The following is a 27,171-nucleotide window of genomic DNA, read 5'->3' on the forward strand; positions in this document are numbered from 1 at the left end:
ATCAATCAGACAGTGATGTACTTGGATATGATCCCAAAGAATATATAATCAGACAGTGATGTATTTTGATATGATCACAAAGAATCTACAATCGGACAGTAATGTACTTGTATATGATCCTAAAGAATTCATTATCAGACAGTGATGTACTTGGATATGATCCCAAAGAATATATAATCGGACAGTAATGTACTTGGATATGATCACAAAGAAAATAGAATCAGACAGTGATGTAATTGGATATGATCCTAAAGAATATATAATCAGACAGTGATGTACTTGGATATGATCCTAAAGAATATATAATTAGACAGTGATGTACTTGGATATGATCCCAAAGAAAATAGAATCAGACAGTGATGTAATTGGATATGATCCCAAAGAATATAAAATCGGACAGTGATGTACTTGGATATGATCCCAAAGAATATACAATCAGACAGTGATGTACTTGGATATGATCCCAAAGAATATATAATCAGACAGTGATGTACTTGTATATGATCCCAAAGAATATAAAATCAGACAATGATGTACTTGTATATGATCCCAAAGAATATATAATCAGACAGTGATGTACTTGTATAAGATCCCAAAGAATATATAATCAGACAGTGATGTACTTGGATACGATCCCAAAGAATATATAATCAGACAGTGATGTACTTGTATAAGATCCCAAAGAATATCAATCAGACAGTGATGTACTTGGATACGATCCCAAAGAATATATAATCGGACAGTGATGTACTTGTATATGATCCTAAAGAATTCATTATCAGACAGTGATGTAATTGGATATGATCCCAATGAATATATAATCAGACAGTGACGTACTTGGATATGATCCCAAAGAATATCAATCAGACAGTGATGTACTTGGATACGATCCCAAAGAATATAGAATCAGACAGTGATGTACTTGGATATGATCCCAAAGAATATAAAATCAGACAATGATGTACTTGTATATGATCCCAAAGAATATATAATCAGACAGTGATGTACTTGTATAAGATCCAAAAGATTATCAATCAGACAGTGATGTACTTGGATACGATCCCAAAGAATATATAATCAGACAGTGATGTACTTGTATATGATCCTAAAGAATTCATTATCAGACAGTGATGTAATTGGATATGATCCCAATGAATATATAATCAGACAGTGATGTACTTGGATACGATCCCTAAGAATATAAAATCAGACAGTGATGTACTTGTATAAGATCCCAAAGAATATCAATCAGACAGTGATGTACTTGGATATGATCCCAAAGAATATATAATCAGACAGTGATGTATTTGGATATGATCCCAAAGAATCTACAATCGGACAGTAATGTACTTGGATATGATCCCAAAGAATATAGAATCAGACAGTGATGTACTTGGATATGATCCCAAATGATTTAGACCGGACTTAAACAGCAAACCTTTTCCCCTTCTTCTAAAACACTACTTTCACTAAAACCGTTTGAAACCTTTTAAATGTACTATGAGAGCTAAAAGGAGCATGTGAAACAACATAAACAGGAGGAGGTAAACATGATAGCTAATGGCAGAGAAAGTTCCAGTAATCATGTTGTTCTAAACTGACCCAATACTTACAAACAAGACTATTCTGTTTCACATTGTTATCTAATGCGGATGGGTTTGTGATGCAGCAGTGTTTATGTCTGATGTTTACAAATAGAAATAAATAAATAGATCATATTAAGCCCCAAATAGTCCAAGGATAAACAGAGGTTCACAAAAAGAAACTATTCCAGTGAATCTCCCCAACCATTCTGTATATATCTATATACATTGTAATTGTCATGTTTGCACATCATTACTACGGTATGTAGTCACATAGTCTAGTCTTATATCTGTTGCAATGGTTTAAAATAACATAGAATTTAATTGAATGTTCCAAGACCATGCAGCAATGAGGTGTTAGTCTGACACAACTGCCTACAACTCCCTGTCCACAAATCGAGCCAAAGAGATGGTTTCAAGCAAAAGTGAAAAGAATAACCAGTAAATGCAGTGACTAACTCTGAGAACAACAATCCCCACCCCCCTCACCTCCCTCCCCAACTCTCCCCATTGCACCATTGGATAAAAAACAACTGTCTATGCACCTGTCTTTAACTGTCAATTTATGTTAATTTTCAAGCTAGAATGATTTACATAATCAGATACTCCTACTAGAATACAGTTTTCAAGTTCAGCTTCATCTTACACTTTGTTGAGAGATTGCTCCAACCGGACTTTCCAGTCTGTAATCCTCTCCCTGACTAAGGCCTTCAACGGTGCGATGTAGACAATCTGAAGTAAACCAAATGCAAACAACAAATCTGTAGTGTTTTTACCAATATGTATATACCAGCTTTTCCTAACCTTTGAAAATGTTTATCTCCCTCTCCCTCCCCCTCCCCCTCCCCTTCCCCCTCCCCCTCCCCCCTCCCTCCCAAAAAGCAATGGAAATTATATTAATGTACATCTTCTGAAAATGATGTTAAGTTGGGGTAACCTCATAGGATGTATATGTGTCATTCTTGTCAGATTTACTGACCTTGCTCTTAGGTTGTTCGTTGAAGACCCTAAACATGGCAATCTCTGCAGCGACTGTCTTCCCCGAGCCGGTGGGAGCTCCAAGCAACACGTTGTAGTTTGTGTGGTACAAGGTATGGAATATCTGGGTCTATCAAGTTAACCAAAAGTAACAAAAATTGACAGAGAAGCTGAGTTAGTTCCTGATTAACACTTTAAATCAGATAACAAAATGATTTAGGCAAACTATATGAAAATCACATCAAATAAAATTTGCAGCTGTACCACACAATACTGTAGAAATGATTACCAAAGCTCACATTTTTTTTGAATCCAAGAAATGTATTTTCCATCCAACATTTCATTCATTCATTCATCCAACAATTCATTCATTCATTCTAATAATAATAATAATACAGAGACCATGATCATTTTAGAGAGTAAGAGACTGAGGAGTACCCACAAGAAGCTTGGAGAGTAGCTTATAAACGTGAACACCCCCCTCTACAAATACATCTAAATATGAAACAATGAAACAAGAGAGAGAAAGTGAAAGTGAAAAAATACAAAGAAATGGGTCACAGGTATTTATGATGAAAATGGCTAAAACAGAACCAAGAAACTATGAATCACAGATGTTTGGTATGCAGATGGTGTTTAAGGGGAACTTTCAAAAGTAGTCTTTGAGGGACATTTAATAACATTATCAGGGAGTGAATTCCAGAGTTTAGGTCCTTGGGAAACAAACTTCACATCATTATTAAATACAGACAAAAGCATGAATCACAATATTTTTGCCAATAACGGATCGGATCATGTTCTCATTTTTGTTCTCCTTTTGACATTTTTAAATGGTTAAGAGGTCAAATGTCTTTACCTGTACAGGGTTGAAATGAGTGTATTTGTACAATCTCTCATAGTTGATATTCTGCAGTGCTGTGATTGGGAGTGGTGTCAAATCCAACAGCTCTGAATGAAAAATAAAATAATAATAGTAATTATCCTAAATGAAGAAAACATTCAAAAAAATATTGACTGTCAAAGACAACAACTTCTTCACTGCTTTAAAAAAAAACATTTTTTAAATGACACTGATTTAGCTTTAACCACAATTAACATTAAAACATACATCAAAACCTCTATTCAAATGTACAAAATATACAAATGAGTGACATTTCCAACAAAAGAAGTTTTAATATTGATCTATTATAATTTATAGTTTGCTTTCAGCAAAGCCGTGCAAGTCTTGTGTTGTCCACTACATAGTGATTGTGCATAAGCCCTTCATTTGTCGGACTATCCGTCCGTCCTTCCAAAGAGTAATGAATCTTCATCCCGATTGGTGAAGTTACAAGAGCTGTTTGCAAATCAGACTTTCAAATTGAGTCTGTTTTACATAATACTCTTTCTGCTTCTCAAAGAGTTATCCATGTTTCAGATATCTGCCGCTTGGTTACAAATCTTGTTTTATTAACATTTAGTTTAGTTTAGTGTAGTAGAAAAAAAGGACCAGGAGGGACACTCAAGTCCCCATCAAGGATCCTATAGGAGAGAAAGAAAAACTGAAGACACAAGCACTCAGACCCGATTACAATGTTTAAAGTGCTTGTCCAATACATTCTTAAACCCATTCACACTACTTTGCAAGTACAACTTTCTCAGGCAAACCATTCCACTCATTCACAACCCTATTAGAAAAAAAAAGTTATGCCAAATATTAATCTTACTTTGTGACTTTTGGAGTTTAAGACAATGACGTCTGGTACAACTACTATTAGCAAACATGAAAACATTGTACACCTACACAACGATTGAATCGCAGAGAGAGGACGAGAGCGTGGTCCTTACCTGTGTGAGGCGGATGTCTCTCCGGGAGAATGAGATGCTGGAAGGATAACGGATGAACGGTCTCCGAGCCTAACCATCTCTCGGAAACGGCTTTGACGTAATATTGAGATGGCAGAGGCTCAAACAGAGGAATGGTAAAAACCAAAGACTGGGGTTCCTGATTAATTACCTGTGAAAATTAGAAAAACAAGAAATGTTACATTTCACAGGGAATTTTTGTTTGACCAATCTTTTTTTTTGGGGGCCATCTTTTATTCAAACTTTGAAATCAATGTACAAATTTTTGCGTTTTCGTACATAAACAATAGCTATTTCTTAAATAGGGACCATCATTGTAAAAATTAAAGTGATGGATTAACAAAGTATATTTCATTAATACAAATTTCGACCTAAACTTACTGTTTAAAATTTTAAGACTGGACAGTGTACATGGCGAATAAGTAGAAAGACAACAACTTATTTCATGCAATAATTAGAGCTCTCTTCTGGAGTAAACCAATGAGCAGATCAAAAACCTGTTCACCCTACATTCAAAAACAAACTGAAGCAGCCAAGCTACAAAAGAACTGTACCTTAACACGACTATAGTGTCGAATAAATAATAACAAAATTTTAACCAAACTCTATACAATAAGATGATTTAAAGCTAAGTACTACTGACTAATTATCACCTGCTTCTTTTGCAGAATGAAGTATTCTGAATGGTATATATGATTGTTCTCTGGGTCCTCCACCCAGATCCACCAAGATTCGGACACGTTGCCATGGACACGATCGTTCCATTTGAAATCGGGTGTGATGGTGAGAGAAACTTTCATCACAGTGCGAGTGATTGGTTGGAGAGTTGCTTCGAGTTCAATGGAGGGTAATTGGTCCACTGCTTGTTTCACCGATTCACCCTTTCGGACATGTCGAATCAGGTGTCCTGTCGAGGAAATACCGTTTACAACCACAGTCACGTTAGGTTACAACTAGACTTCAAAATCAAAATTATTAAACAAAATTATGACTTTTTCCAATATTGATCACATCCGACAGTTCAAAAAGGAACATTCGACCACTTTTGTGACAAAGCTCCGGTATATAATGTGTGTAAAATCGCAATTCACCCCATTGGGTAGTTTATTTGAAGCAAATGATTAGAATTGGAAATTTGATCTAAAAAAGTCATGGGCCAACAAAATCAGAAAGTTTGAGTGCTAGTAAAGTTTCCACAACTATTCCTGGTTTTCAAGATATATTCACCTTTAAAATGTGTAAAATTTATTGATTGCTGCTTTATAAATGGCTAAAGGAATGATGATATAAGCTAGTCAGTATGATCCTAAATATTAATATTAATCTCTTCTTTCATAACTTTCTACTACATACATGGGCAGTCGAGTCCCATTGTGTAATTTTCTGCTCATTCAAAGAGCAAGTTTGGGAAGGATAGAAGCACACTGTAATGGTGTGATAATCTGCTACTTAACTGTGGTGATCGTAAATGGTTTAGATTGTCAAGTTTGCTATCTGTTTGACAATATCTATTATGAAAGACTTACTTTAACTTGAACCATGTCCAGCAATGTCTCTAAATCATCAAAAAATTTAAATCAAATTGCCCAAAAAAAGGAAAAAAGAAAAAAAAAGCCTCTCACCAATTTCTTTGGCTGGCATGTCCCTGAGACGGTCAACCGTATGTCTCGATTCGTCCAACTTTCGCAAGATTTCTTCACCCAAGTGTGGAAACTGTCGCAGAGGGTTTTCAAAGTCCCAGATGCGTCTGTCGATCATCTTGGTCAGTTTCAGGAGTAACGATGTGGCCAGAGGCCAGCCATTCTTCAGAGCGACTTCAAATAGTGCTCTCATGATGCGACCGGCATTCTGTGAAAGATTGAAAGAAATGATATCATGGCAGTTTAGAGCAAGGGAAAAACTGATACAAGTACCAAAGAATGCTAATAAAGGGTGACTTCAGGCACAAAATTACTTTTGACATATATTGTGGACCATTAAAACAGACGGCTAACAGTGCAGGTTGCATATCTATAACACTTTTGATATTTGATGAATGTCACTTTTTATTATCATCCATTAAAACAACCTGTACGCCATTGAAGTCATGTGTTGCAATTCTCTTCATCGATGCATCACCTTCTTCATCACTCCCTTGTTGCATCCTCTGCCCCCCTCCTCCCTCCCCCTCCCCCTCTCCCTCTCCTCCCCTCTCCTCCCACTTGTGTCTTCTCAAAGTATCAACATGGAGACCAGCTTCTATAACTTTCCATGAGGTAGTCCTGCCAACATCTTTATTTCAATGATGAAATCTCCAGTGAAAATTCATATGTGTCGGAAATACAAACACAACGTTCTCGCCAAATTTGGGGTTTGACTAGTCTATTGATTATTCATTACGATTTTAACACCAGGCGCTCAACTGTCAAACAGGGTACAACATTTTCAAAATCAAATTCAGACCGGTCGCACTGCCCGGTTAAAAATGGTTTGGTGAGAACCGTGATTAGGATATTAGAATTGTGTAATCTACTAACCTGAGCGACGTAAGCAGAATCGGAGACCAGGGAGAAGCTATCGATGAAACTTCTGGATATGAAACTCTGTAAGAGGATGTTGACTTTTCCCTGGGTGTTCTCTGTGCCTCCCGTGGCTTGTACTGCACAGTCATCCATATGATGCCTGTCTAACTCTACCATCTCATCCTCTCGAACCTTTAATGAAACATCAGAAATTAAGTCAAATCGATCAAACAAAAAGAAAGTGTGGTTAGGTCTTCAACTGACCGAAGGGCTGCAAGAGTATTATTGATGCCTGTCTAACTCTACCATCTCGTCCTCTCGAACCTGTTATGGAACATCAGAAATTAAGTCAAATCGATAAAACAAATAGAAAGTGCGGTTAGGTCTTCGACTGACCGAAGGGCTGCTAGAGTATTTTTGATGCATGTCTAACTCTACCATCCCGTCCTCTCGAACCTTTCATGGAAAACCAGAAATTAAATCAAATCGATAAAACAGAAACAAAGTGTGGTTAGGTCTTCGACCGAACGAAGGGCTGCAAGAGTATTTTTGAAGAGGGGATTGTCCATTTGGGTTTCAGGGTTTTTTAATTATTCTGAAAATTTGTAGTGAAAGAGGATGAAATGGAAAGAAATAAATCATGTAAGGTGATCTGGGTCACATTGTAACGAAAAGGAATGGGAATGGAAAGGACAGTCAAATAAATTCTGTAAGGTAAACTGGGCCAGATGACCCTCAAACAGGGTAATTTATCACAACAAATAGAATGGTAAAACACAGACAATAATTTACTCTTTGCAAAATAAATTTGCTGGCTGGACCATTTCCTTTATGGGAAATGAAACTTGCATCATAATAGGCAAACTACAATCTAGAGTTAGTTAACAAATTTCTAGATTTTCTAAAAAAATTTACATTACGTTTATTATATTTCTTTTTTAATTTTGAAAATTGGCTTTTAAACAATTTCATCTTCTCACCTTGATTTGTTCAAACTCTTCAGCCAATGAAACCATGGAGAAGACTTCGGCCTCGTGCATCACGGCACGGAATTTCTCATTAAACGTCTCGATTGTGGCGTACGTGATGTAATAATTGCTGGCGATACGGCCTTTGTCCGTTGCGTGTAGATCGCCGGTACGTTCCACGAAACGGATCATCTCTGCTTTGTCCAGATTTCTCGCAGCGACCATGATCAGTTCTGTCCGGTGTTTCAACAAATCAGGATCATCCTATGAACGTGATTAAAAGAAAACTTGTTCTGATCATTGACTTAAAGAGGTGTATGCCATCCTGCTTAAGAACAGAGGGTCTTTTCCCGGTGCCCTCTATAGCTCTCTACTGTATACAACTGGCATAAAGACAAAGGCATGTTAAACAAAAGTAATATCCATACAGTAGGTACAATTTTGTGCACTTACTTGCTAAGGTTCTCTAAAACTATTCGAACCAGATAGAATACTCAGAGAGTACTCGGAGCACATCTTAATCCATCATAAGAAGAGCAGGCAGGGGGTGGGGGGGCGGTAACAGGGATGCTCGTAATGGGGAAAGGTTTTAGCAGAAACAGTGGTGAATAAAAAGGTTCAAATCCTATCATAAAGGCATTCTACTCTTCCTTGGTATGGGAGAATATTGGAGCCAAGAATTGGGCATAATGCAAATTAACTCCTCTGATTCAGGGTTGATGGTGTATCCTCTTCAGCCTTATTTTTAATTTGTTATTCATCCTTCCTGTATTGCATTGTTTTTTTGGTTTAGTGTACTGCCTTTGCTTTCTGATGTCTTGTTTACTATCTCATTCTATCAAGTCGCCTCCCACTGGTTCATCTCTCCTCAAACATTTACGGGTTTGATCAAGAAACGCAACTGACAAGCAGCCTTGCAGATGGACAGAAATCACAGCAAGCTGAATAACATTTGCAATACACAAGCATTTCTTATGAGTATGTCAGAATAGCAGACTAATAAATGGTACAATTATGCAACACTTTTATTTGAATAATAAGCATTGGTATCAATGTCCGTTTTGGTATATGTATTTTAGGCTACCAAAGTTGACATGAAAAATACACAAAGAGGAAGAAATAACACCAACGTCTGGTGCTCTCTTTTTTCTTTTTTTATGTGAAATTACAACCATTTCCAGTGACCTACAATCACATGATTTTTATATAGTCAAGTTGAGTGTTTTATAAAAATATTTTTTCTTCTTCTTCTGTTGAGTAGATTCTGTGCATCTAGAGGAAGTATTGTGAAATGCTTACCTGGCCCTGTTGGTAGGTGATTCCATAGACTAGTGGGTTCAGTTGCATCCTAACATAAAAGTAGGTATAACTCAACCACTTCACAGCCTCTTCCACATTACACACAGTTCCCAAAGAGATCTAAAAAGAACCAAAAAGAACACACAAGAAACAAAGAATATGTAACATAAATGTATCAGCAACTCCTGACAAACTTTTGGTCTACTAAAAAACAGGAGAAGATATAAACTTCATGAGAGTCATGTGAGGATAAGAACTCACTTAAAGTTAATCAGTGCATCTGGTAATTACCAATTGTCTAATTTAATTCTGACCGACAACTGGGTAAACTTCTCAGAGAGGCAGAACTGACCAGAAACTAGTTTGGGAAGCTTTAAGCAGTTTTTTCAGCATGCTAAAAAAATTGACAATTGAGCGTAATATTTACAGACAAGAGACGGCAAAGAATTGAAAGGGCTTCCTAAACTTTAAAATAATGTTAAATAGTTCATAGCTCAAGTTCATCATCAGAATTGTAATTCTCTGCTGAAATACCCACCATGATCATTAATTTTATCAGAATACACAGTAAAAACCAGGATTATCTGAATCTGCTATTCGGTCATCAATATTTAGTATTGCATATATGATAACTGCGCATAGATGCATGTTGTAATTTGTGCAGTTACAACAGAGCACAGCAAACTAGCATAGAAGGGTAATAAACGCCAAAGAATGCTGAGATACATTGCACAATTCATTACAATAGCAGAACTACAGCACAATAATAACCAGGGAATATTTTATAGACCTGAGTTGAAACTACCATTCATTTCCTTTTTCCTTCTTTTTTAATAGAAAACAATATTTTCAAAGCAATAAACATCTGCAATTAAACACTATTAAATGTTACAAATCAACAGTGTATGTTTTTATGTTGATTTATTTGGATGATGCTGGAAGAGAATAAATCAACCGCCTTTATGACTTGAAAATATTGATTATTTTACCTCAGCATTCAGGTTATCCGCTAATCTTGATTGGAACTGGCTTTCGATTGGGTTCTGTCTGGTCATCAGCGCCAAGTACTTTGACAACCTATCGTGGGTGGTGATGATCGTACCCTCGCCAAAAGTGTCAAACTGAGGCCGACCTGCACGTCCAAAGATTTGCATCACGTCTAAAATTCCCAGATCTTTAAATGCACCCTTGTTGGCGTCATAAATCTGGGTACCCTGTAGAACAAATGATGATTGCAAAGAAGAATTAGGAAAAGAATACAAAATAACATCAAAATGATTAGATTTGTTGTAGAAAAGTAAGCAGATTTTAAAATGTTCTGGGAGAAGATAAAAGACATGTGAAGAGAGATCCAAAAAAATTACAAAAATTAAAAGGTCAAGTGAAGGATAAAGATGATTATTTTTGTGGCCTACTACAGTCAATGTTCATTGTCTGACAACAACTATACAAATTATTCCTAATGTTTTCTTGCAAATGTCTCCTGTATTTCAGGAGGTACAATGAACCATTTCTATTTAAACACTCTGAACTCTGCTGAAATTTAATTAAATGTGGTCCAATTTAACCAACACAACTAATTAGCTTGTTTGACAGCCTACTCTACCCCATTTACATTGCACATTACTGATAATTAATATGTTTCAGTAAAACGATTGCACTTCAACCAGTAAAGCATGTCCTTGGAAGACAGTTATGAAACATCCACTAATTTCAGACATTTTGGTCATACTTCTTGCATTAACGTGTCAACATTTTGGCTCGTTCTTGCTACGATGTTAACGACCACGATTGCTAAAGGCTATGGATTTGTTTAAACACTAGAATGCATATATTTTAATACCGTGATGACTTAAGCATGGGCATGTATATAGGCAAACAATCCTTACAATAGATCCTGTTGATTGTGATCATAAAGAAGGCTTACCTTGATGACTACAGCATGAGCGGGTAGATTGACACCCCAGGCTAGAGTAGCGGTACAACAGAGGACCTTGATGTGACCGTCTGAAAAGAGCCGCTCCACCAGATTACGATCCTGCCTCAGCATGCCCGCATGATGGATGGAGAAGCCGTCGCTGAAGAGCTCCCTCAACTGCTTGTTTCGTGATCGAGATACCTGTGTGAAGAATCACACAAACAATGACAGCTCACATATTTGTTATAAGCTCTTTCTGCTGTTTTTGTTAAGGCTTTGTGAATTAAGATTGCAATAACAATAGGGTTACAACTTGACCTACAATCATGGCAACTATTAAGTGACTATCCTTGAACTTATATTTGTTAACTTCGGAACTGAAGTTTCTTTTTAGTACTGATTTAGAAAATACCAGTTAGGAATGATTGAGAATTTAATCATTATTCATTTGTACAATAGCTGGAACCTACATACTTTTTTTTTTAAAGGAATTTTGATAAATGACAACAATGTCTAAATATCTGAATCGGAAAATGTATAACCATACCATTGTCAATAAATGTGAATTTGCGTGATCATACTATTGTCAACAAAAGTGAATATGTATGATCATACTACTGTCAACAAAAGTGAACATACATGATACTACTGTCAACAAAAGTGAATATGTATAATCATACTATTGTCAACAAAAGTGAATATGCATGATCACACTATTGTCAACAAAATTGAATATGTATAATCATACTATTGTCAACAAAAGTGAATATGCATGATCATACTACTGTCAACAAAAGTGAATATGTTTGATCATACTATTGTCAACAAAAGTGAATATGCATGATCATACTATTGTCAACAAAAGTGAATATGTACGATCATACTATTGTCAACAAAAGTGAATATGCATCATCATACTACTGTCAACAAAAGTGAATATGCATTGTCATACTATTGACAACAAAGGTGAATATGCATGATCATATTACTGTCAACAAAAGTGAATATGCATTGTCATATCATTTTTGAATAATTTCATAAATCTAGAAACAAACATAGTAAGCCAACCTGTTTAGCTGCTGTGCCCAATTCAGGACTTGATGTTGCCTGGAACATGCCACTTTCTCCCATCTTCTTGGCTATCTCCTGCATCTTACTGGCGGTGTGTACTGTTGCATTTCTCGCATGAACAAACACCATCACCTGCAGGAATAACAAGTCAATAAAAATCAGGAATTGAAAATGTAAAAACATTAATGTCTCACAATATGAATGGTTGGTGACTCCCTAAGTAAAGCGAAAAGAGATAAGTGTGAACATAAAGAAAACACTTCAACATCAAGATTAAGTTACCATGATGATGTTAAATTGTTCATTAATTTTACTACTACGACTATACTAATGTTAATATTGTTAAGTCATGTAAGCTGGATTTAGTGTTGAAGTTTTGTCATTCTGATCTGTCATTCTGATCAGCTAATACAATATTCAGACATATTGATCACACATATAAGAAATATCATACACTTATCCTTCCTAACAATGAGATATGTTTACTCATTGAATGAAAAAGGATTGATTCTGTCGGCAAGTTTCAAGAGAGTTAACGGTATTAGTTGTGGAAACCAAAAACGAGACATAAATATATCCTCAAAATAAAATATACTTTGAAAAAAAAGGGAATTTTCATTCTGTCATACACATCATATCACATTTATTTAAATACTGTTTATTGACTTATATAAAAAAAAAAAAAAAAAAAGTCAAAAGTCAAAATGAAATGAACTTACTTCAAAAAAAAAAGGGGAATTTTCATTCTGTCATACATATCATATCACATTTATTTAAATACTGCTTACTGACTAATATAAAAAATTAAAAAACAGTCAAAATGAAATGAACTTACTTCCAAAAAAAAAAGGGAATTTTCATTCTGTCATACACATTATATCACATTTATTTAAATACTGTTTATTGACTAATATAAAAAATAAAAAAAAGTTAAAATGAAATGAACTTATCCCATTACATTTTTCATCAAAAGCAAAGATGGAAGTATACTTTTATTTATTTCCATCTTCTCATAAGTGATGAGACCCTGATGAATAAAATCAAAGAATAACCTAATTTTTTTTATTCAGCTTGATGAGACTCACCTGAAATCCATTCTCTACCATGCTACTGACTTTCTCGTAGCAGACTTCATCCATGTCACGCCTCTGCTGCATGGGATTGGTGGATTTGACGCCGATGAACCTCTGACCTAACGGGACCGGCCTAAACCGACCGTCGAAGAAGAACAGTCCCTTGTACGGATTCACCCTCAGGAAGCGGGCCACATCGACGTAGTTTGGCAGCGTAGCGGAGAGGCCAATGATACGAATCATGTTCTGAGTAGATTCCACCTGATCGAAGAAAGGAAAAAGAATTGGTGTGACTTGTCACCTGACTAGAGACGTTTCCTGGGTCAACAACGATGATGAACTAAAGGTATGAAAATGAAATTATTGAATGGATTTTGCATATTTTGAATCAATATGTCCAAAGGATTGATTTATAAGACCATGAATAAGAATAAACCCCCACCCCCCTTTTTGCTTCACCCATTCATCAACTAATTTTTCCTCTCCCCCCTCATTTTCTTCACCCATTCATCAACTCATCTCCCCCTCCAAGTTTCTTCACCCATTCATCAACTCATCTCCCGCCCCCCTATTTTTTTTCACCCATTCAACTCATCCCCTCTCATTTTTGTCACCCATTTATCAACTAATCTCTTCTCTCCCCCCCCCTCATTTTTCTTCACCCATTCATCAAATCTTCTCCCCCCCCCTATTTTTTTCAGCCATTCATCAACTTATCTCCCCCTCATGTTTTTCACCCATTCATCAACTCATCTCCCCCCTCTCATTTTCCTCACTTATTCATCAACTAATCTACCCCCCTCACTTGCTTCACCCATTCATCAACTCATCTCCCCTCCCCCCCCCCCCTCATTTTCTGCACCCATTCATCTACTCATCTCCCAACACTTAATTGATCATCCTACAATGCTAATCGTACCTGACGGAGTGTCCTTGCCACTATACTCTCGATGACAGCACCTCTGTCATCATGCAAGAGATGAACCTCGTCAAGGATTATCAGTTTGACGAGTTGAGTGAGGGCGACATCACCAGTGCTCTTCCTAGTGACAACATCCCATTTCTCTGGAGTTGTGACAATCATCTGTAAGGAAGTGTTCAGAAGAATCATTTTTGGTTATGTTAAAATTGAAGTAACTATGAAGTACTTTGTTCCCTTGAACCAGTTCAATGGTTCATTTTCGAATTCATCTGTTAAATAAGGAAAATGTTCTTTCCAATTCATAACCAAAACCATTTCATTTAATTACACTTACTATAATAATAATTTACAATATGTAATATTCACCTCATAAACTACTTCATTGACAGTGAAAAAGTTTGAGTTTTTACTTCGAATAACAAAACAGCTATTAATTGAGCTAAATATGTGATGACAATAACAACTTCTGTCACAATTCTTAGATGCAGATTATGGTAACTAACTAATATAAAGTCATGTTAGCAGCTGCCACAAACAGTAGTTAGCTTTTAAGGTAAATCACACTATCATATGAATTTACCAGATTGTTTTCATATGCCAAAGATAATTTTAACCCAGAGTGTAAAGCGACATAATATGTTTTGATATCCTCAATTGAACCATCAGAATGTCATTTTTAATTTTTTAATTATTTTTTGATTTTTTAATTTCCTTTGAAGAGTTTACCTGAGTTTTTACGATTTCACTCTTCGTGAGCTGCATGTCACCTGTCATCTCCTTAACTTGGATCCCGAGAGGGGCGAGGCGGCTCCCAAAATTGCGCACCATTTCTGCCGCTAGTGCCTTCATGGGTGCTACATAAATGATCTGAGATGGAGAAAAAACGAAAATTCAACAAATGCTTCTCAGAAACACAATCAAAATTCATCCAGAGGATTATCTCCTGAAGAAGATCCTGCTAGGGACGAAACATCTGCTACTGCTAACTATTATGCGTTTACCACAGATAGGGGATTAACAACAGACACAAAAGTGCCCCTGACAGGGCAGAGATAACCGCATTTCGGACTCGATCCCCGGGAAAAGTTAGATGTAGACTGACCTTAAAGCTGTCCTTCTTGATGACGCCAGCCTCAATGTGGTGTTTGATCTGGTGTATGATGGTCAACATAGCGATGTTGGTTTTACCAGCACCAGTAGGGGCACATATCAAGAGATTTTCGTTGGTGTTGTAAGCTGTCTCGAACACCACTGACTGGATACGGTTTAGTTTCTTCGTCCCTTTGAAAGCCATTTGTCCAATCTTGGAGATAGGTAAAAAAAATCAGTACCAAAGAAAAACAGTCAGTGAAAGTTATTCTATGATAACAAACGAATAAAACTTAGCAGAAAACTGACAAATGACCTTATATGAATAATTAAATATGTGCACAGTATTAAGCAGAAAATGTTTATATTTTGCAGCTTCAAAGAGCACCAGGATTAGCTTCCCATGTCCAAATGACAAGGCAATTTCCTAAATTGTAAATAAAAAATATTACCATGCTTTCATTCAAATTAATTGTCTTATCTGCTAGAGATTGATTTGAAATAAATTCATTTCTAAATAAAGTTAAACAGATAGTCAAATTTAGGTACTGCCTTTAGAAATTGCCCTGACTTTTCTTCTTACTCTGGGGTTTTCTCATCTTTTTCTTAGTTGTAAGATTCTTTTCTAAAATTTCTATTGCTAGAACATTAATATTTTCGTTCTTGAAAATGTTCAATTTTGAATACCACATATTTTGAGGTATGTTAGTACATAAAAAGCATGAATTTCCAGTTGAAAACTTTTAGTTTTTTTCTGTATTATGCCTGAGAGCAGAGACATACCTCATCCAATGATGCAATAGGTATCAGTTCCTGACCGACATCCAGTGGGGCAGCTGAGGCCGGAGGTAAATGGACCTCCTCGTACAGCTTTTCCTGCTTCTGTTGAAAACCGACTGGAAGAGATATCTAGAGAAAGGGAGAAACCATAGCTTGATAAACAGGACAAAACTCACAGGGAAATTGTCAAATATGAAATTTCTTTAGCGGCAATTTCCTTGCTCTCTCTTTCTATTTATGTCTGTTCATGATGGAATTAAACACACATTAACAGCAAACTGGAAAATGTCAAAGTTTTAGTCTTCAACCTTACTAATAGAGCTGACACTGGACTAGTAAAGTTAATAACATATGTTGTTATGGGAATTGAGTATCAAATGAAAAATTTAGTTGCTCTTTCTCTCTCTATACATATACATATATTCATATATGTACATATAAATTAGGAGAACATCATAACTCAAACTGTTCAAGAGTTCAAACACCCTTTTACAGCAAACTGGAAAATTCCAAAATTGTCGACTTCAATCTCACTATTCAAAATCACACTGGACTAGTAAAGTTGATTGCATATGTTGTTATGGAACTATGAAACAACATTCAAAAATTTAATAAAGATATTAAATGAACAATCTACAAAGAAGACCTAGTGGCTTCGGTCTATCCATATCTAAAGAAAATATCCCATCTCTGACAAATACTATTAAAAGAATTTTGTTGACGAACCTTTGCTCCCGCCACGAAGGATGATGCCCTTTGTGCCTCGGCCATGGCATCAAAGACAAACGGATAGCGTTCATACTGAGGACCCCTCCGTCGAGGATGCTTGAAAAGTGGTTCACTCTTGGCATCTTGTAAGGCAAACTCTCTAAAGGGACAAGAAAGACGGATTAAGATGCCTGCAAATATGAAATACTGTGTGTCTGTGGTGGAGGGGGTAGAGTGGGGGTGGGGTGGGGTGGGAGGGGAGGGGGTGGGTTGGTAGGGATGCTTGAAAAGTGGTTCGCTCTTGGCATCTTGCAAGGCAAACTCTCTAGAGGCACAAGAAAGACGGATTAAGATGCCTGCAAATATGAAATACTGTGTGTCTGTGGTGGAGGGAGTAGAGTGGGGGTGGGGTGGGAGGGCAGGGGTGGGGTGGTAGGGATGCTTGAAGAGTGGTTTATTCTTGGCATCTTGTAAGGCAAACTCTCTAGAGGCACAAGAAAGATGGATTAAGATGCCTGCAAATATGAAATACTGTGTGTCTGTGGGGGAGGGAGTAGAGTGTGGGTGGGGTGGGGTGGGGTGGGAGGGGAGGGGGTGGGTTGGTAGGAATGCTTGAAGAGTGGTTTATTCTTGGAATCTTGTAAGGCAAACTCTCTAGAGGCACAAGAAAGACGGATTAAGATGCCTGCAAATATGAAATACTGTGTGTCTGTGGGGAGGGGGTAGGTTGGGATGGGTGTGGGGTGAGGTAGGAGGGGGTGAGGTGGTAGGGATGCTTGAAAAGTGGTTCCCTCTTGGCATCTTGTAAGGCAAACTCTCCAGAGGCACAAGAAAGACGGATTAAGATGCCTGCAAATATGAAATACTGTGTCTGTGGGGGAGGAGGTTGGTGGAGGTGGGGTGGGGTGGGGTAGGAGGGGGTGAGGTGGTAGGGATGCTTGAAAAGTGGTTCGTACTTGGCATCTTGTAAGGCAAACTTTCTAGAGGCACAAGAAAATGTAATATCAATCTCTTTAGTTTATTATTAAATTGTTGGAAGAGATGCACCAACCTACATGAAGGAAAGACGGATTAAGATGCCTGCAAATATGAAGTACTTTGTGTCTGTGGGGGAGGGGGTAGGGTGGAGGTGGGGAGGGGTGGGAGGGGGTGTTGTGTATCATAATCATCTCTATCAAAGAACATAACCATGAAGGTTAATTTCACTATCTCGTTAAAGGTGACCTCTGAACTTTGGTATTCACACAACAAGATTTGTTGGAACTTCTTCTATCATATAATTTACCTTAATTCAACTAGTCATTTATGTCACACTTCTTGAAATATGTCTTGAGTACTATCTAACCTTTGAAGCCTGAGGTAGTCCGCATCAAACTCCGTCTCACCATTTCCATTCTCTTGCCTGGTGGACTTCCCTTCACGACGAGCCAACTTCTTTTCCTCTCTCCTTATCTGCTTAGCCAATTCTTTCTCCTTTACAGACTGAAGCAAAACATGGAAGGATCAAATTAAATTCAACATCTATCCAATTTGTAACCTCAACATTTAAAGAATGTTACCCCGCAAAAAGTCAGACAAATAAAACTAGCAGTCCTGCAGTTATACAATTGCAGTTTTAAAACAAAGAATGTACTGAGAATTCCTATTGCTAGCAACTTTAAAACATCTCAAATCTATTCCAAAATCTTATATAGTGTACTGCCTCTTATTAAGAGGCAGTACACTATATAAGGCTCTTACATACAACCCATAAAGCCTGCAGTTATGCAATTGCAGTAAACAAAGAACGTGCTGAGAATTCCTGTTGCTAGCAACTTTAAAACATCTCAAATCTTTTCCAAAATGTTATACAGTGTACTGCCTCTTACCTACAACCCCTACAGCAAAACACTGCTACTATACCTTCCAAATATACGGCCATTGGATCTAATGTACGCTATTGTAAACAATCAATAAACACTTTCTGTTTCTTGCTTGTGGCACAGAGGAAAAATATCAAATATCAAAAAGGTGCAACACCAGAGGGGATTGTTCAAGATAACAAACAGCAAGGGTACAAGGGCAGATGATAGTCAAATGGGGAGGAACTTGTAAGGATTAGAGAACACTGGTGTATATGCAGGCTTCCTAAATGTTAATCCTTGCAAACTGTTAATGCACAAGTGGTCCTGACAGCTAACATTGTCAAAAGGGGAGTCTATTTTTTCTACCATCAATAATATCTAAATGAAAATAAAAATAAAATAAAACTGTTAGCAAACTGCTTATCCACTAGCCTGTGTAAGAGAATGTGTAAAAGTAAGTTGGCTGGACAATTCGATCCTAGCAGGATCTTCTTCAAAGACTAAATGACAAGTAACAGAAGGGACAAAAACACTCACAGAATACAGACAGGTTAAATGAGCATGGTGAACACAAATAGATAGATGTAAGGGGATTAGTAGACAAGGGATGGAGAGAAGAAAGAAAGAAACCAGCAGGGGAAGAGGTTATTATCAATAATATCTATATACTTTCCAGCAGAAGCAGAGCAAATACTATTCTTACAGTAGGTGCAAGGTAAGGTACTCTCCAAACCATTTTATAAGTAAATTGTCCATTAAAAACCTAAAAAGGCCCAACTTACTATCGTGATGACTTACCTGTATGGTAACTTGACTTCCATAAGTGGGTGTTTTGTTACCTTTATCCATCTTATGATCTTTGGAGGAAATATGAAACACAAGAAAAACTAATGAGACCCACAATAACTTTATTATAATTAAGGGGGGGGGGGGAATTCCCACAGAAACCATTCGGTGCTTACTGGTAAAAATTTCAAATAATATCATTCTTTCAAAACCATACATAACATAGAGTAAAAAATTTTAAAAATCCATCAGAACCGTTTCTGTGCTTAAAGGGGCTTGACAGGTTTGAAATAATTCTCACAGGCTGAATTTTACTTCAATCTTAAGTTTTTCCCATGGGAAAATAAGTGATAACAGAAGCTCTATATACCTACAACTATTGGCTGAGAGTGTAACATTGAAGTAATGTTCAATTCATAATACGGAAAGAATTTAACATTGCTTGTTAATCTTTACATCTTTACTATCCCAAAAAGGAGGTTGGAATTCAACCAGAGCAGGCTACTTTCCATAACTTCACCCTTGATTATTGACCAATTATTAAGAACTGGGGGCAGAATTGCTATTTTCAAATAGTAATAACTAAATATTGTCAACTGGAAATATTCATTTTTCTGAATAGGGTAACAGAACAACTTGTTGTTCTTTTATAATGTTCATTGCTCTTAGTAATGAATGTTGCATAATTAAGTGAGTCACTTGGTTGGAAAATGATTTTTTTTTTATGTAAAACTGCAACCAGCTACAACACCTTTCCTTCAAATGTGTTCTTTTCTCTAGCCTATCCATGAATACTTTCAAATCACTTTGAGGTTTATCAAGCAATATTTCTGCCTCTGACTTATACTACATTTCAAGAGCTACATACTCCTAAAATGTATGTTCCATTAATGACAGAAAGGTTCATCACATAAACTTTTAATAGATTACAACATGACAAGAAAAGACAGCAAATTGTCCATGAGTTTAAATATTTATCTACATACGTACATCATTAGTCTAAAATTACAATACAAAGTACTGTGTAGCTGAAAACAATATGTTTATTTCTGCTCAACTTTAATATCCAAGCCTACAGGTAAAAGACTCATTACCTTACTTTGGTAATAATCTTAGTTTAGTTTATCAAATTCCAGATTCAGAAGCCATACATTGGCTCCTATATTCTTCAACATTTTCCATATGACGGACAGACTTTGGTCTTACCTGTAATCCTGGCAAATGCCTCTCCTCTATGAGCAGCAGAGGTGATATCCGAACGATGTTTTAGGACCATCTCAATCAGCTCAAAACACTCAAAGCCAAGTAAATCGAAAAGCTACAAAGAAATAGAATAAATCTTGTTTAAAGATAGAAAAAGTTTGACAGTAAAAGTTTAAACATGATGGCAAATAAAGTTGATGTGGGGTCCATTTAAAATGGAATTTTCAAATTCCATTTACTGTACATTATCCTGCAAAATAGAACAAGACTTTTTTTCAATAATTGGTCTCATTCTCGATGAGGTATTTGGTGAAAATCTAGATTTGTACTATCATCAGTCCTGACTGGCCATATACTGTATTGGTCAGATTTATTAGCATTCTCCTAAATGCACTGACTGTACAAATTATTGCAAGACACCAATAATAAATTGTCTAATCAGACAATTAAATTGCTCAATGATGAGAGTATGATGCCAATGTTGGAATGTTTACACTTAGTAATTATCTGAACGGCTCAATGTCAGATGCACTGTTGCTTCATCAGGAAAGTCTGTGATTAACAGAAGGAGTACAATCGACGAGGGTTCATGTAATGCAGCTGTTCATCAGACTTATTACTCAAATAATGACAGACCTTCCCAATGTCAATCCTTAACAGATTTACATTTGGAGTTGACAAATTGTTGCACAGAAATGCAGAGTGCGGAGGAGGGGGGAGACGGGAGGGGGGAGGTGGGAGGAGAGCTCAAATTTAGCAATTCAATCTACAGTACATCTCACAGATGTAGCAAAGTGTGGTGTCTCTGTACCTATAAAACTTATTAGTGATATATATCTTCGCGAACCCTGTGCTTTGTCATTGTTTAATTCAAGTTTATTAAATCATTCAATTTTATTATAAAAAATATTTTGCCAGGAACGGAACAAGTACTTGATAAACAAGAGCTTAGTTTCTTCCATATTTTGCAGCAATACAAATCAACTTTAATTATTCCCACTATGGTAGTTTTTGTATTTGATATACATGTGGCAAACAGTGGTTATCTGTAGCACACATCGTCAACACACATCATCAACATTTCCTCACTCACCTCATTCTGCAACTCATCATTAGATTTACTGGATTTCAACTCGGTGATGAGAGTGATACAGAGGGCCTCGACAGAGAGCCCAAGGCTTTTGGAACCTGAGAGACCCACAGCGTTCTCAACTTCCTTCCGTAGCCAACTCAAATTGTTGTTGGATCCATCAGATGTCTCTTTGCTGTTCGGTTCGACAGCAACGTTACCGTTGTTTGCATAAGAAAAATCTAATTCCCAGTGTGAGATTTCCTGACCGATTGGCTCAAACACTTGATCGTTGTCCACATTCAGAGGTTTCGTCTCGTGCGAAAACTTGATAGATTCTCCAAACTCTTTTTCGACTCTCTCCTCCATGGATTTCAGGATTTCAGACAGCGACCCTTTCGGCAACTGGGCTATAACTTTGCTCAGGATACTAAAAAACTCATCAACGACAAATCTTGACACGGAACCAAACTGCGCTCCGAACTGGCGAATTTCTTGATGAGTGACCTCGTCGCAGTTATGCAATATACAGATGGCTGTACAAGCTGCGTGTTCTACTACCTCCATGGGCGACTCTTCACCAACTTTAAAAGAGAATTTTAACGGTTGACTGAGTTGTAATAGAAGAATAATTTCTAATTAAAAAGTTGCATTTGTAAGAATGAATCTCTTGTAGCATAAGAACTGGAAACTCTCTGTTTTTCAAATACTTCTGAACTGATTTTCTCTGTGACATTTTAGTGGACCTTGCTCTTTTCGGAATTCATGTCTTTGAATGATTTTTTTACAACCAACTTTTGTCTTCTTAATTTTCCATTCTTATATACACCTTATAGTAATTATTAATTGTTACCAACAGCAATTTTGAGCTATTTGACAACTTCAAAGTAGTCTTGGCACCCTATCTCTAAGTTATATTAAAATGACAGATAAAAAACGGAGTTGAACAATTTGCAAAATCACTCATGGAGTAAGTTAGTGTTCAAATTACTCCACTACACATGAAAAGGTCAAGAGCTGGGACCTACCAAGTCCAGAGGCACAGTTTATTATATCTCGCAAGAGTTTCTTGGTGGCACCACCATTGTCACTTTTTTTCTGGATGGAAGTTTCCAGTCTCCTCCAGGTGAGACCTTTCTCTGCCTTTCGTACCATCTGCCGCCTGCCTTTATCGATGAGACTGATTTCATTCTCCTCATCTTGTTCAGAGTTTGTTGTGCGGGTCACACCTCCATACGTCCGCAAAGTCCCAGTAAGGCGAGGTAATGTCATTGTGGCAGTTAACTTTCAAAACTCAGTGACTACTCTGTCTGAAGAAAGAAAACAATCTTTAGCAATGATTAATGCTACTAAGTATGAATACAGCAAGTAAAGCACAAACCCAAAGTTTATCATTGTTGGTCTGAATGTGATCTAGAGATAACTGTCATACAAATTCCCCACACAGCTACCAAGAAAATGTTATTCAATTTGAGAGATATAACAGATTTAATGTCTTTTAACACACACAAGGTTGAGACTTGATAAATATATGATATCATCGAGCCAAATGTTCTTCACTTACTTATGTTTTTCTTTATATATTACAATGATTATTTTCTGTAATTGCCAGGGTATTTGCAAATGCTGAATCTTAAATGTTGAAGAGCTGTTTGCATGACCTAATGATGCCATTTGTTTCAGGGTCAACACTTTTGTTGACTTCATTTCTTGTGGTCCCTTGTAGTTGATAAAAAAAAAACTTAATTTTTCTCTAGTGTTTCAACGTGCAGCAATACATGTACATAACGTTACCATGAAAAACAAATGCTTACATCATTTCCCAACCTTTACCAAGCAGTTTCTTGGCATTTCATTACAAAATTTACATCCCATTTCATTTACTATGATACTATACTATACTACACTATATATACTTATACATATATATATATATACACTGATACTTAACTACTAAAGATATTAATTCATCTAACATTCAATGATCATCCAAATGAATGCATGTAAGATGTCTGGCTAAACTAGGCCACATCTGTCTTGAGAGCACAAAAGTGGGCAATGCCATATGATGATGTATTTTTTTGAGATATGAAACATATCTTGTAACATTAGCATAATACATTGATGACACCTTTGTTGGGATGTTACCTTATATATAAATACAACTGTTGATGCTTGATCCCATTTTCACATTTTATAAAAAATAAAAAGGGAACAAGTTTGTTTGCTTTCAGTGAAGCTCAAGGCGTGTCATTAATTGCTTTGCTTTACGGAAGTGAACCATTGAACTATGTTATTGTTTCATTTTCAAATTTATTTCAGATTAAAAAAATCAGCAATCTTTAAATTAAAATTATTTAAATGGAGATTTAAATCACTATTTAAAGTTGACTCATTACCTTCTTTTGATGCATCTAACAGTCAATTAGATATGGGGCGGTAATTTTTTGTTTTCCACTTATTGGATTTGTTCAAAATTTCACAAGTTGTTATCGACATCATTTTTCTGTTTTTCTTTCCAAAGATATATTTTTCCTGATTTGAATCTTTTACAGAGAGAAAACACATAGGCCTATCCAGAAATTAATGAATATAGGAATGTATCACATTTTTCTTTCCCACATTTATGTAGCATCTTCCAATATGTGTAGAAGTTTAAAGGTCTAAGTCAATATGAGCTCACCTATGGCAACTTGACTTAAATGGCAAGAAAGCTAATCTTGCTGTCAGCAAATGGTAGGGGCCCGATGGCAATAGCTGTTGCGTCGACTCTGTACATTCGAATTTATTTGAGCCTTGAAGAAGGTTTAAGTGCATAAGGAATATCAAACTTTTGATTCTGTACCAAATCCTGTTATAACAAATCCAATGTCAGACAAACATGTCATAAGTCAGAGACAGGACGCAATACCAGATAGAAGACATCGCACTGAATTGCCAAACATCTGGCCACCTTCATAATACTTCCCACTGCTAGGACTCTATGGAATACAAACTGCTATAGATTAGACTCCATTGGTGTAAATTTTACAAGTCACTCAGGCTAACATTTTGAAGTAACAAGTGCACAGTTTAGCCTAGTTTGAATAAATGCCACATATGTTCCCATATCATTAAGAAATAAGAACAGCAGAAAATATAGACGCCACATTAGTAATGTCTTATACAATTTGTTACATTAAATTGTGATATCATTTGTCAGTCTTGCCTCAGAAATTGGCCGGTGCACATTCTTCTTGCATATAATTTAGGCCTACCAATTAGTACTGGCCTAGCGCAATTAGGTTTGTTACTGAAATAGGCCTAGGCCCGAGTCTATATCTATTCTAACACGTAACGTTAGGCTAGTGTAGGCCTAAATTATTCATGGTTGAAGTTGGAAATCATCTATAAACAATTTGCATTTGCAACTAGCCTACTTAGAACTTGTGAAATGAAAAGATTACAACCGTAAAGCCAATAACGAGCTCATAGTTTACAAGCTGGGCCTATAGTTTAGTTGGGCTTTACCTGTCAACATCTTGCCTACTTCGCGTGTACCGTGAAGTATAGCCTGGACTGTCCGGATTGCGCAACCAGTTGCAAGCATTGACAGACCGGTGTTACGAAGAGACAAACGTACGGTGGTGCTTAAGAGACAGTGCCAATAACTGAGGGAACAAGATTATAATTTTGACGCGACAATTTAAACCTTTTGTCAAGATGTGAGTGTAACTTTAAAAATAAACAAGTATCCGCGTTGTTGTATAACATATCATCTCAGGACTTTTTCATATACAAATTTCAAAAATGGGTGGGTGGAGGGAAGGGGTATCAATACATTTCGATAAAAATAGAAATTTTGAGATAAAATATTGTAATTTCTAAAGTCCTTTATTGGCCACTGTTGCATTAAAAAACAGACATTCTTTTGCAAAACTTTGGTAATTAATGACGGCCTAAAATAATGTGCAGATTTTGTTGACAGTTTTTCTTTTAGATGATGATTATTCAGTTATTTGGAAGAGCTAATACAATATATGGCTCAATATTGATGACAATGGATAGACAATTTTGGAAGAATATGTCGATGTGGAAGAGATGACGATTCCCACCCTGGCACTGATTATTTCAAGTCCCTGCATTCCGGGGAAAGACTGCAAACTTTTAAGGGTTCTAGGCAAGACTCACTGACAGTTTATATCCTTCTGCTGTAAAACAATTCAATGCGCACCATGTTGTACACGTTACATAATATTATATTTCAATATTTTGTGTACAATTTTTTATACTTTGTGCATTTGTATAATATGTGCGCACATGATATATTTCTTTGTCCACTCTAATCCTTTCTATAGGTTGGCCTACATGTTTATATTTTCGTAAATTTGATTATGAATGCATTTGCATATCTTATATATTTTTGTGCATTACTGCATATTGTATAGGAACACTTTTGTATGTAGGTCTTATATGTTGTTTAATTTTTATCACCCGATTTACATTGTATCTTTATAGTAAACGATTGTATGATTGGTTATCCCTCCATCTGTCCGTCCGATCATTCGTACCTCAATGTCTCAGACTGTTGGCAGAATCATTCTTGTTTGTAGTTTATCTGGATATACCTCAGTGGATATACTTGGATACCACACAACCTTCCGTGTTGAGGGGCAGTTGCAGGGTGTGTCACAAATGGATAGGAAGCTTCAATAGGTCTTGAAAATCCAGCTGGCATCAATTACTTGCTTGAAACCAATCAGTGTCTTGGCTAACACTACTTCTTCTGGTAATTTTTTTCCATAATTTCCCAGCTCTGTCGAGAAAAGATTTCTTGTATTAGCAAAGTGTGCTTATATACTGGTCCAGTAATTTTCAGCTCTTTAGCCCCTTCACTATAGCTAGCTCGATCTGTCATACAACTTTGGGCTCCTTCCACCAGACTTGATGTCTTTCCGTAGATATGTTTTTTTCCATGCTGGGATACAATAACCTATACGTGATCAGCTCTTAAAGTGATTGTATAGGTTTATAGAACAGTTTTGAAACAGAGTTGCGGAATTTTCGGCTTATCATTTATATAACTTAATTGACCTTCTTTTCTGCTGATCTGCACGTTGTGTAAATGGCTTGAGTGAATAGTTGAGCGATCATTGTATGAGCAATCATTGTTTGACCTACAAGCATATCAATCTAAACTTGAACTAATTAGGAGTATATAGTCAAGGTAACATGATGAAGCGGTGGGGGGGGGGGGCTTCTAAATAGTTTTCTTTCGTTATCCCGTTTCATCCGTTTAAGAAGTGATGGTGTAGCGGTCATTTGAATTGGTCAAACTCTCTTTGGACCGGGCAAGACGTATTATGGTACCCCGGTGTACATTGTCCATAGAGTTCATATTACCCACTGATTAGGTGGTCCAAGGCGTGCTGGACTTGATTAGGGTCCAAAGCTATTTCGTGATCCCGTTACATCCATTTAAGAAATGATTGTGTAGTGGTCATTTGAATGAGTCAAGCACTCTTTGAACCGGGCAAAATGCATCGGGATACTCT

At 36.6% G+C, this 27,171-nt stretch overlaps 1 protein-coding gene across 2 annotated transcripts in view; it reads right to left on the bottom strand.

Moving 5' to 3' along the window:
* LOC139962438 (activating signal cointegrator 1 complex subunit 3-like) overlaps window positions 1-25,254 on the bottom strand; it is a 43,236-nt gene extending 17,982 nt beyond the window's left edge. The window contains exons 1-24 of one of the 2 annotated variants that reach the window (XM_071962380.1): window positions 25,148-25,254; window positions 22,666-22,947; window positions 21,662-22,221; window positions 20,572-20,683; window positions 19,378-19,436; window positions 18,081-18,217; window positions 16,754-16,895; window positions 16,031-16,156; window positions 15,261-15,461; window positions 14,885-15,025; window positions 14,156-14,320; window positions 13,249-13,497; window positions 12,161-12,295; window positions 11,102-11,293; window positions 10,164-10,388; window positions 9,175-9,294; window positions 7,888-8,139; window positions 6,923-7,099; window positions 6,029-6,254; window positions 5,060-5,313; window positions 4,389-4,557; window positions 3,418-3,509; window positions 2,563-2,691; window positions 2,230-2,315 (exon numbers count right to left, since the gene is read on the bottom strand). In XM_071962380.1, the coding sequence (XP_071818481.1) occupies window positions 2,230-2,315; window positions 2,563-2,691; window positions 3,418-3,509; window positions 4,389-4,557; window positions 5,060-5,313; window positions 6,029-6,254; window positions 6,923-7,099; window positions 7,888-8,139; window positions 9,175-9,294; window positions 10,164-10,388; window positions 11,102-11,293; window positions 12,161-12,295; window positions 13,249-13,497; window positions 14,156-14,320; window positions 14,885-15,025; window positions 15,261-15,461; window positions 16,031-16,156; window positions 16,754-16,895; window positions 18,081-18,217; window positions 19,378-19,436; window positions 20,572-20,683; window positions 21,662-22,221; window positions 22,666-22,909 (4,193 nt within the window). In that variant the 5' untranslated portion in view covers window positions 22,910-22,947; window positions 25,148-25,254. The remainder of the gene's footprint in view (window positions 1-2,229; window positions 2,316-2,562; window positions 2,692-3,417; window positions 3,510-4,388; window positions 4,558-5,059; window positions 5,314-6,028; window positions 6,255-6,922; window positions 7,100-7,887; window positions 8,140-9,174; window positions 9,295-10,163; window positions 10,389-11,101; window positions 11,294-12,160; window positions 12,296-13,248; window positions 13,498-14,155; window positions 14,321-14,884; window positions 15,026-15,260; window positions 15,462-16,030; window positions 16,157-16,753; window positions 16,896-18,080; window positions 18,218-19,377; window positions 19,437-20,571; window positions 20,684-21,661; window positions 22,222-22,665; window positions 22,948-25,147) is intronic. The other variant, XM_071962381.1, reaches the window with a different exon arrangement.
* Between the last annotated feature and the right edge of the window lie 1,917 nt (window positions 25,255-27,171).

This window comes from Apostichopus japonicus, chromosome 21, assembly GCF_037975245.1.
Source record: "Apostichopus japonicus isolate 1M-3 chromosome 21, ASM3797524v1, whole genome shotgun sequence".
NCBI classification, from domain to species: Eukaryota; Metazoa; Echinodermata; class Holothuroidea; order Aspidochirotida; family Stichopodidae; genus Apostichopus; species Apostichopus japonicus.